The sequence below is a fragment of the Ananas comosus genome, linkage group 5, assembly GCF_001540865.1.
Source record: "Ananas comosus cultivar F153 linkage group 5, ASM154086v1, whole genome shotgun sequence".
Taxonomy (NCBI): Eukaryota; Viridiplantae; Streptophyta; class Magnoliopsida; order Poales; family Bromeliaceae; genus Ananas; species Ananas comosus.
In genome coordinates, this window is record NC_033625.1 from 12,705,816 (window position 1) to 12,716,575 (window position 10,760).

The 10,760-nt window shown below is 35.6% G+C and overlaps 1 protein-coding gene across 2 annotated transcripts; it reads right to left on the reverse strand.

The window, feature by feature from the left end:
• LOC109709956 lies at positions 1,924–4,344 on the reverse strand. Of its 2 annotated transcripts, none has more exons than XM_020232357.1 (6): positions 4,017–4,344; positions 3,574–3,938; positions 3,144–3,497; positions 2,682–3,056; positions 2,377–2,576; positions 1,924–2,274 (listed from the first exon to the last, which is right to left on the reverse strand). In XM_020232357.1, exons 1-6 carry the CDS (start codon positions 4,280–4,282, stop codon positions 2,026–2,028), a joined length of 1,809 nt encoding a protein of 602 aa, XP_020087946.1. In that variant the 5' UTR covers positions 4,283–4,344; the 3' UTR covers positions 1,924–2,025. The 2 variants fall into 2 exon arrangements, with proteins under 2 accessions (XP_020087946.1, XP_020087945.1); XM_020232356.1 differs by having other exon boundaries at positions 3,144–3,506.

Here is a 10,760-nt window from a genome sequence, read left to right on the forward strand (position 1 = left end):
TTTTTACAGAAGCGGCGGATAGGTACGTAGTTAAAGGCAATGCTTGCAATGCATATATGTAAGATCCATGCAAGGCAACTGTACTCTGCATAATAAGTTTCTAGTTTAAATTGTGCAGCAATTATAAATAGAAAATACAAGTTTCCTACAAGCTTGAAAGAGAAAAAAAAAAAAAAAAAAAAAAAAAAAAAAAAAAAAAAAAAAAAAAAAAAAAAAAAAAAAAAAAAAAAAAAAAAAAAAAAAACAAAAAAAACTCCAAATCATTGTAAAAGAGGGGACAATTTTATTATCCTAGCTCTATATCTCAACAGAAGAATCTCTCTTTAAAACAAATAAAAGCTACCTTGTAAACCTAAAGCATCTGGACCACACCTGCCTAGGACACAATCATATATATATATATATATATATATATATATATATATATAGATATATATATATATAGAGTTAGGCTGATATACTATCAGTAGCACGGAGCCCTCCGTGCTACCAAGTTATTTTCAATGATGCGGCTTTTAAATCAACGATCGGCTTCATTAGACTTGATCTACACTATTAAAAGTATTTGAAAACTAAATTTTATAATTTTTTGATATTATTTACCTATCAAACGAGTAGTCTAAAAATGAACGACTGAAAATAACAATCTCATAAAAAATGATGATAAAAGACTTAAATTTCTAGATGCTTAAAATACTCTAGATCAAGTCTAACGGAGCTGATCGTCGATTCAAAAGTCCTAACATCGAAAATGACTTGAAAGCACAGAGTGCTCCGTGCTTCCAGAAGCATACCAGACGCGCTCTCTCTCTCTCTCTCTCTCTCTCTCTCTCTCTCTCTCTCTCTCTCTCTCTCTCTCTCTCTANTATATATATATATCCATGTTGTTAAGCATAATAAGCCAGTTACAAAGATGACACACACATATATATATATATATATATACATATATATATATATATATATATATATATATATAGAGCTAGGCTGATATATTATCAGTAGCATGGAGCCCTCTGTGCTACCAAGTTGTTTTAAATGATGCGGCTTTTAAATCAACGATCGGCTCCATTAGACTTGATCTACACTATTAAAAGTATTTGAAAACTAAATTTTATAATTTTTCGATATCATTTACCTATCAAACGAGTAGTCTAAAAATGAACGACTGAAAATAACAATCTCATAAAAAATGATGATAAAAGACTAAAATTTCTAGATGCTTAAAATACTCTAGATCAAGTCTAACGGAGCTGATTGTCGATTCAAAAGTCCCAACATCGAAAACGACTTAATGCTCTGTGCTTTTAGAAGCATACTAGACGCGCGCGCTCTCTCTCTCTCTCTCTCTCTCTCTATATATATATATATATATATATGGAACATGAAATAGTGGTGCCCTTCACAATTGATAGTTTTCTACACCTTTCTTTTTGTTTCCTCAAAACATGGTGTCCCATGGATATCTTAAACTATATTTTTATTCCCCTTTATATTCTGCTGTGTGGAGATAAATTTATTCAGTCAACTACTTTAAGGATGATGTAAGAGGGCCTAAAGCCAAGAGTAAACATGTAGTTATCCCATAACTCACCAGGCAAATCTGATATTGTACACTTTGGCCTCATCTTCTTTAATTCTATCCAAAAACCCCATGCATGCATGCACTGGTGACTCTTGTACCCACCCACTAAAACAAATCACTTGTAAAGCAAAAAAAGAAAGCTAAAGTTGTGCTTGTCTCAATCCTCACTCTCTCTCTCTCTCTTTCTCTATCTCTCCCCTCTCCTACCTTTTACTTTTCTTGGCATAGCTCTCCTTTTTTTTTAAATGTACATATATGTATTTGTATCCAACACCTACCAACTTTTTTTGACCACATCAGGTTCATGGATGCGGATTGAGATAATCACATGCACTCCATGTTTAAAGGTTTGTCTCTTATTTTTCCTCTATGTCTTTACAGTATATTCACATGTCAAACCACTTTATCTAGTCATCAAGCAACATAAAAACTAAAGTAGATTATACAACACCAGGGAAAAAAAGTGGGGAGGGGTCTCTTTGGGTTTTCCCATTCCAAATCCTCACTTTGGTCATCTTCTCCTCACACCAATGCAACTGTTCCTCAGTGATCTCAGCCATTCTTAGAACCCTTGACACAACCTTCATGTCTATTAGGCCCATTAGTGTCTCTATCTCCTCTTCCTCCTTTATCCTTCTCCTCTTTATGCATCTTCGACGCTTCGTGAGATCTTTTAGCCTTATCTTCTTCTATAAATGCCATGCAAAGAACCAATAAGATTACCAACAAAAGACAATTATTTCAAAAGGAAGTGTGGGGTTCAATAGATGAAGGGGAACCACGCAACTTACTTTCTTGTTAGTTTTCTTGAGCAAATTGAGTAGAGTTCGATCAATTGAGCTCGATTTCTTTCGGATGAAGGCCTTAAGCTTTTCGCAGTGGTTTTGCTTATCAGCCTTGAGGAAATCCATGAATGTTCGGATCGCACCTTCAAGTATCGTCAAAAATTCTGCGTATGATACCGTACCTTCCTTGCCTTCTTCATCCATTTCTAACCAGTTAAAGCATAATATTAACCAAAAAGGAGGAGCCAAAACATACAATAAAATGGGTTTAGAGCTGAGAATGAGTTAAGCCCAGTAGTATTTAGTATTACCTCTAAATTCTGGTACTAGAAGCAATCTTGGAGAAGAAAATCTAACTCTAGCGAAAATTTCGGGCCTTCGACCAAGTTCATATGGCTCATTCTCTATGAATCTCTGCAGTAGCACCTGAAACTGCTGGAATTCTTGAGCTACTCTTGCAGGGCAGCAGGAGGAAGCCATCTCTTTATCGGCATTTTTACGTCGAAAATAGTTGTAGTTCCAGTTAAGTGCCTCCCATGTCAGGCATATTTGAGCCACATAAGCATTCTCCAATTCTTGATATGGATTCCTACCTCCCATTGTAAAATTTTTATGTTTTGTGGTCAATTTGTGCACAATTCTCCGCGAGATCGATCTCGGTTGGTACCTAAGGGACCTAAATGATTCTGAAAAGAATAGTTAACCTAAGAAAATCAATGCAAAATTATGATCAAGTCGAAGAGGTTTAAGCACAGTCGACAAGATGAGTTTACCTGTTTCTGTGAGCTTCTGTGCACTTATTCGGCCAAAGTAGATCATTTCCTCGTCATACTTCCGAAAGAGTGTGTAAGATTCCCAATTGGAGGAGCTCCTCCTCGAGGAAGAGGAGAATGGGTATTCGGTCTCCGAATCCTTCATTATTGTTGAGCTTCTCCATTCCATGGAACTCTTGGAAGTAGATTCACCTGTGAGTGATCCCCCGCAGTTCTCCTTTTCTTCATGGCCATCGTCGAAGCGAAATTTCTTACTATCCAACTTAGAAGGGTTGTTGATAAGATATCTCGCTTCCTCGGCGCCAAAAATCTTCGTCTCATCACTATTATTGCAGGACTCTTCCTTGTTGGTGTCTTTATTTGCTAAAACAACATAAGCGATATCAGAACGAGAGAGAGTGAAATAAGTAAATTACAACTTATTCCATACCTTCACAAGCAACATTTTCGCATGTCGGTACAATTGGGCTAGGGCAATCCGATGGAGTTAAAACATTGGTCAAAAGATCATTATTGTCCTTGGTTCCATGCTTCACATCGGCGAGATCCTCTTGTGGGGATGTGTAGAAAGATTCCACAACAAAGGCATCATCTTCCACTTCTAGAGAATTCTCCTTGTTGGAATCTTTTCCTTGCCTGCCAAGTATGGAATCCTCGAACGCGTTCTCGAAGTACCAAAAGAAGAACCCTTCTTCTCCGCCACCATCGGCAGCGGCCAAGTCGTCCTTCGCGGAGCTCTCATCGGTCTTATACATGCACTCTTCCACATCTTGAGTAGTCTTGAATTGAACATCCCTACAATGCATCATATATTACATATATATATAGAGAGAGAGAGAGAGAGAGAGAGAGAGAGAGAGAGTTGGAGCTCACCTATTGTCTTTGGAGATGGTTTTGTGATTGAGAAAGGTGAAAAACTTGATGAGGAGGAAGGAGAAGAAGTGGATGGTAAGGAGGAGGGAGCTTAGCAAGGTGAAAGCATGGAGAGGAAACATCACACCCTCTTCCTCCTTGCATGAAGGTAGGGTTGTGTAGTAGCCATGATGATAAGGAAGGGTGGAGAAGGAGGGCTTGGAAGGATTATCAATCCCCAACTCAAGTAATGAAGTGAAGGGTTGAGGGGAGCTTCCATTATGCATTTATGTTGGATGGTTTGTGTGTGGTGCTTTTGCTTTGCTAAGACTCCCCCCCCACCCCCCAATGCAAGCACAAGCCCAGCCTGCTTTATTTGAGGAAAGCAAGGGAGGGTGAAAAATGGCTCCCTCATGCTTGAAATTACATTATTGCCCCTCTTAAAGGGGGAGTTGGGGGACCCAAATTGATTTGGACCAGCTAAAAGAGGCATTAGATTGATTGCACATGGTCTATGCATAGGAACAAAGATTTCATGGGGATAATTTTCAAAGTGAGACTGTTTTATCTACCATCCATTATGTAGATTAGAACGAATCTTAAAGCATGATGGATGATGGATGGACCGTCTCATTTGTCCCATGCATAGAAGGTCAAAATATAAACACGAAGAATCTCATTTCTCCAACGATCCCCTCAACTTGTTTGTTTTTTAGATAACACTTTTTGTTGTAATTGTAGTTTTTAGAATTAAATGATTTTAGTCAAATAAATTACAAATTAGATTTTGCCAAATTTATTGATAATTCCATCAAATTTAACAGCTTTAATTAATTTTTAGTAAATAAAAAACTGTAAAAAAATTAACCAGAAGTAACTAATAGAGTCATTAAATTTAACAAAATTAACTTAACTAATTAGATTAACTAAAATTAAAAAGTTAGAAGTTAAGAGAAGCTAGTGTCAATTAAAAAAAAAAAAAAAGTTGAGGGACCAAATGTAGAACATCCTATATCTTAGAGGGTCCCCATATATTTTGCTTATTTAATTAGTATTAATTAAGCAGGGCCCTGATTCAAGTGACTTAGCTATAAGGGAAGCTTATATGCCATATGCGTTACATGTAATTGGGTTTTGGTATAAAAGGGCACCTTTGCTTGGGTGCAAATCCATGAGGTATAATTGAATAGAAAATTTAGAACACTGTAATTCTACAGAGACACTCTCCTGTATAGCAGCGACACTATATCATCTGTATCTCAATTATTTAAATTCCTCCATTTGAAAAAAAGTACAATAATATTTTTAAAAAATATTATAATATAGGATGGGCGAACCTTAGGGATTTATGTATTACAAATACTTTTATAAATATCGCATATCCGTGTCATCGTGCGTGTCGGACTTATTCCTGTCGATGACCCGCGTTCGATGCGGATTCATAGTGCATCTCATTAAAAAAAATATTTTTATTTATTTATTTATTTATTTATTTATTTATTTATGCATATATAATATAAGATGATAAACATTTTGACTTATTGATGAATGCATATAATTTTTTTAAAATAATATAATTAAATTATGCATGGTTGAGAATTTTTTCTTTAAAATATACGAACTGCCAATAAGAATGTTATTAAAATTTAATCATATGAGAAATATAACAGCACTTTATATATAATAAATATATATTATTATGTTAATAATTTTATATTTTATTAGTGGTGTCCATACTGTGTTGTTCTAATTTTTCTGAAGCTATTGAGTTGTCGTATCCGAGTAATATCGTATTACATATTTCTTGTCCGTCTTTGTAATGTCTATATATGGATTCAATCTGATTGGTTGAAAATATGAGTGATGTGGTGCCAGTTCCATATTTTAGATTTTTTCCAGTTTCATATTAGAAGGCTTAAATAGTAGAGTAGTTATCTCTCTCTCTATACTTTTTTGAGTTTCCCTCATGGTCCCTATGCTAAATCCTTTCACTATTTTTACTACCCAGAATGTGAGAAGCACCATTTTTTTTTTTTTTCTTTTTTGTGTGAAAGCAAAAGCAGAAACGGAATGCCGAAACTTAGAAACGGCAACCAGAATGCAAACAAATTTTCAACTAAGTCTTGAGAAATTAACATATTGTTTAAGATCAGATATTCAAATCGACGATCTATATTACTAAACATGATGTAAGAGCATTTGAAGTATCCGACAATCATATTCTAAATTTTGAAAATTTAATACATTAAGTGACAACAAAATGAGTGGTAAAAAACAAATTAATAGCATTGCAGATGTAGTGGTTAGACTTTCTCAAATTCAAGATTAAAGTCATTGAACATCACTTATAGATAGGGGTTGCAATCGAGCTCGATGTTCGTGAGCCAGCTCATGTTCTGCTCGAAATGAGCTTGAGGTTGAATCGCTCATTAAGTAAACGAGCCAAACATGAGCTAAATTCTTTAGTTTGTTTAATGAATGAGCCGAACACGATCTGGGGTCAGCTCGCTCGTATTCAATTCAATAATACAACACATATATTTTACATTTATATTTATAAATAATTAATTATACATATGTAATATAGATTTTTATTATTTGATTTTTATCCCAACCTAAATATAAAGTCCAACTCAATTATAAAAAGATCTATTTATGTGTAATATTTCAAACATTAGATCTAATGGGTTCATAAATTTATTTCTATATATATTATTTCTAATCTTTTAACTTGTTATTCGAGAGCCATCTCGTATATGGCTCGTTAATAAACGAGCCGAATATAAGCTGAATTTTTCGATTCAATACTTTACTAAGCGAGCTTGAGATCGACTCGTTTATGAAACGAGCTGAATACAAGCCTGCCCCAGCTCGCTCATGTTAACACCCCTACCTATAGAGTGGAAGAATTTTCTATTAAATATTTCAGCCTAGCTAAATTTGTCCATACTGTTAAGTGAATAAATATCTGTTATAGACCATAAAACATTATCTATTTTATAACCTTTCAATCGTTTGGTAAATGATTTTAAAAATTTATAACTCAAATGGTGTAAATTATATTTAATAATATTGATTCTTAATTCAAGTGCCTTTTGTTAATTTTTTTAGAAAGATTTTTTTTAAATTTTTAGAATCTTTGTTATGAAATAAATTCTTAAAAATTTAGGTGTCTTACTAACCGGACTACCATTTGATAGTGGTACTTATTAAGTTATATCGTACTTTTCAAGCTCAAATTCTCCATATACACTACAACAGTTATTATTCTATTACGTCGATTTAATTACGTCGAAAACCAAATTGTTGCAAAATATATTTTATTGTAACAGTTTGTGCTGTCGAAATTATGCGAATTATAAGATTTATGGCAACGATTCTTGTTTGTTGTAAAAAAATTATTATTACGGTTAATAATTATCAATTGTTACAGTATTTATTTAGTATTTATTATCGGAAAAGAATGAATGTCTAGAAGTCAAATGGGCTAGTGCTGAATTTGTTAGGCCCACATAAATAAAATTTATAAGCCCAAATTTCCAAAGAACTTGGCCCATCAAGTGGTCATCTTTATATATGTCCCACAAAAGTGCTATAGAGCATTACCGACTTGTCCGACTATTGTTAAGCAGTTGTTGGATATCGAACGAACATTCCCAAATAGTTATCTTAATATGGCTGACTTACCCTCTTTTGCAGTCAGTTTCGCTACAGTACCTACTGCTCTGGCTAATTGTTCATCCTTTTCACGTGTGATTTCTCTGTTATGTATGGTCATGCCTAAGGGCATGTCGGTTGAAACAGATTCTTCTTTTTAATCAATAAAAACCTCTTTTTGGCGTAACCCAATAACATATAAGGCGCGATTATTAGTGTACTTGAGTTTTACCAATACAAGCTCAACTGGGCTTCAAAATCATCCAAACGAAAGCATAATCTGGACCAATTATGAAATTTTTAGCGCATTTTAGGCCTCCTTTGTTCTCAAGTTGGAGGATATGTTTCAGGTTCCATCAAGTTCTGGGCCAAGCATTTTGGCTTGTGTGGAACGTGTACGGAAGTATTCACTGCAACAAAAAAAGTATATAGCGATACTTTTAAATATCGGTAAAGATCAAAAAAAGTGCTGCTGGTTAAATTACCGACACTTTTTAAAAGTGTTGCTATATGTGGGGTCGCTATATATAGGGCCGTCTTGATGCTTGGTACCCACTCCTTCAGCGACCTGTGGCGAAGGGGTACGTGGTGATCGTAGCCTTCTACGGTCCCTACGAGATCCTCGCGGCCGAACTCCAGCCGCCGGAACCCTACTTCGTTAGCTATAGCGACGGAGGAGGAAAAGGGAAGATAGTGATCAAATTTTTTTAATTTTTTTCTTTTTATTTGTAATCGGGCTGAGTGGGCTGGGTGGGGTTGGTTGAGTAGAAGACTTTTTGTTTTTGATTATATTGGTTTTATACTTAGGTCTTAGTATATTTTTTAAAAAGTTTTGTCATAAATGAAATATTTATACAAAAGTGTCATAAAAATGTATCCCTATAACCTAATTTTGTTGTAGTAATTTCCTCTCCGACGACGATGCCTCTCTCGCCCTTCCCCGCCCTTCTCGTCCTTTCCCTCTCCCTCCTCCTCTGCCGTCTCCGACGACGACGCATCTTCGCTGACGCCGACACTGTGGAGGTCACTGCGACACTACACCCTCGGAGCGAGGGGTTCTTAGCGGCGTCGTCGCCGGCGCCGTGGCTGTTGGCAGAGAGGGGTGACAAAAAAAAACTATAGAAGAAACAAGAAAAAAAAATAAAGATAAAAAATTATAGAGAAAAAGGATGAAGATGAAATTGTATCGTTAACTATAAAAAAAATTATAAGTTGCACTACTTAAGATATAAACTGCAGCTTTAAGATGAAAATTACACTCTTTAAACGAAAATTACACTCTTTGGGAGATATTTACACAGTTTCTCTTCTTATTGCACTATTTCAGATGTAAACCGCATCCATTAAGATAAAAATTACACTTTTTAAACGAAAGTTGCACTCTTTGAGAGATATTTACACTGTTTCTTCTCTTCTTGCACTGTTTGAGATGTAAACTGCACCCCTTTAAGAGATATTTATACTGTTTCTCTTCTTATTGCACTATTTTTTCTCTTGTTGCACTATTTCTCCTCTTGTTATACTGTTTCTTCTCTTAAATGGTGCAATTTAAGATAAAAATAGTGTAACAATAGGAGAAATAGTGCAACAAAAGAAGAAATAGTGCAACAAGAGGAGAAACAATACAACAAGAGGAGAAACAGTATAAATATCTTTTGAAGGGGTGCAGTTTACATCTCAAAGAGTGCAAAAAATGGAGAAATAATATAAATATTTCTCAAAGAGTGCAATTTTCGTTTAAAGAGTGTAACTTTCATCTTAATGGATGCAGTTTACATCTGAAAGAGTGCAAAAAGAAAAAAAACAGTGTAAATATCTCTCAAAGAGTGTAATTTTCGTTTAACGAGTGTAATTTTCATCTTAAAACTGCAGTTTACATTTTAAATAGTATAACTTATAATTTTTTTTGCAGTTAACGATGTAATTTCATCTTCATCCTTCTTTTTCTATAATTTTTTATTTTTATTTTTTTTTCTTGCTTCTCCTATAATTTTTTTTTTTGTCACCTCTCTCTGCCAACGGTCACAGCACCGGCGATGACGCCGCTAAGGACCCCCCTCTCAGAGGCTACAGCGCCGCAGTGATCTCCACGGTGTCGGCGTCGGCGTCGGCGCCGGTGAAGATGCGTTGTTGTCGGAGGCGGCAGAAGAGGAGGGAGAAGGAGAGGACGAGAAGGACGAGAGAGGCGTCATTGCCGGAGACGGTGGAGGAGAGTCAGAGAGGGAAAAAAAAAAGAAAAGAAAAAAAAAGTCACGGCGCGGCCTCGGCGGGGACGGAGGCGAGGAAGGTGTGGGGTGTGCGGGCGAGGGTAAGGATGCGCGGGACAAAATCGAAGTAGCCTCCGCTCTGTCTCCGCCGTTCTCTGGGAAGAGAAAGAAAAAAAGAACGAGAGAAAAAAAAAGAGGAGAGAAAAAAAGGTATAAGGGTATTTTGGTCAGTTTACTGAAAAGCGGAACGAATCTGCAAAAACGAAAAGGGTGGCCCGATTTTGCAAAAGCCCAAAATAAGTGTATTTTTATGCAAATTGGCCCTTTTTTTTTATAGTGTGGGCCAACATAGCAAAAAAAGAAAAAAATCATCGTCTTTTCTTTAATTTACTACCTCACGGGTCAATAGTCACTATTAAGATGGCAATGGGTACCGATTGTCCCTAGAGCAAGTGGCAAAGGGCTTGGTGGTTGATACCCGAGGTCTTAAGTTCGAATCCAAGTTGTTTCACATTTTCAGCTAAGTTTATTTCTAAATAAAATAAACGAAGTGGGTAGCGTCCTACCTATCTCTCAAAAAAAAAAAAAAAAATACTTGGTCACTGATTTAATAAAAAAAATTAATAAAAAAAAAAAAAAAACAGATGGCAATGGGTCTGCCGATGCTATTCGGGTTCGAGTTTGGTTAAAATTTAGGGTAGTTGTAACCATCGATCATCCCAACCTCAAAGCTAATGGAGATGAGGTAGATCGCTTATTCTAATCAATGAAGGAAAGGATAATTTAGTTTAACTATTTTGTCCCACTTTTCATCTAAAAAATTTAATAATAAAAGCTAACTTAATTACCACTTTAAGTTAGAATTCACTTTTTTCTGTGGGCCTATGAAAAGCATTGTGGT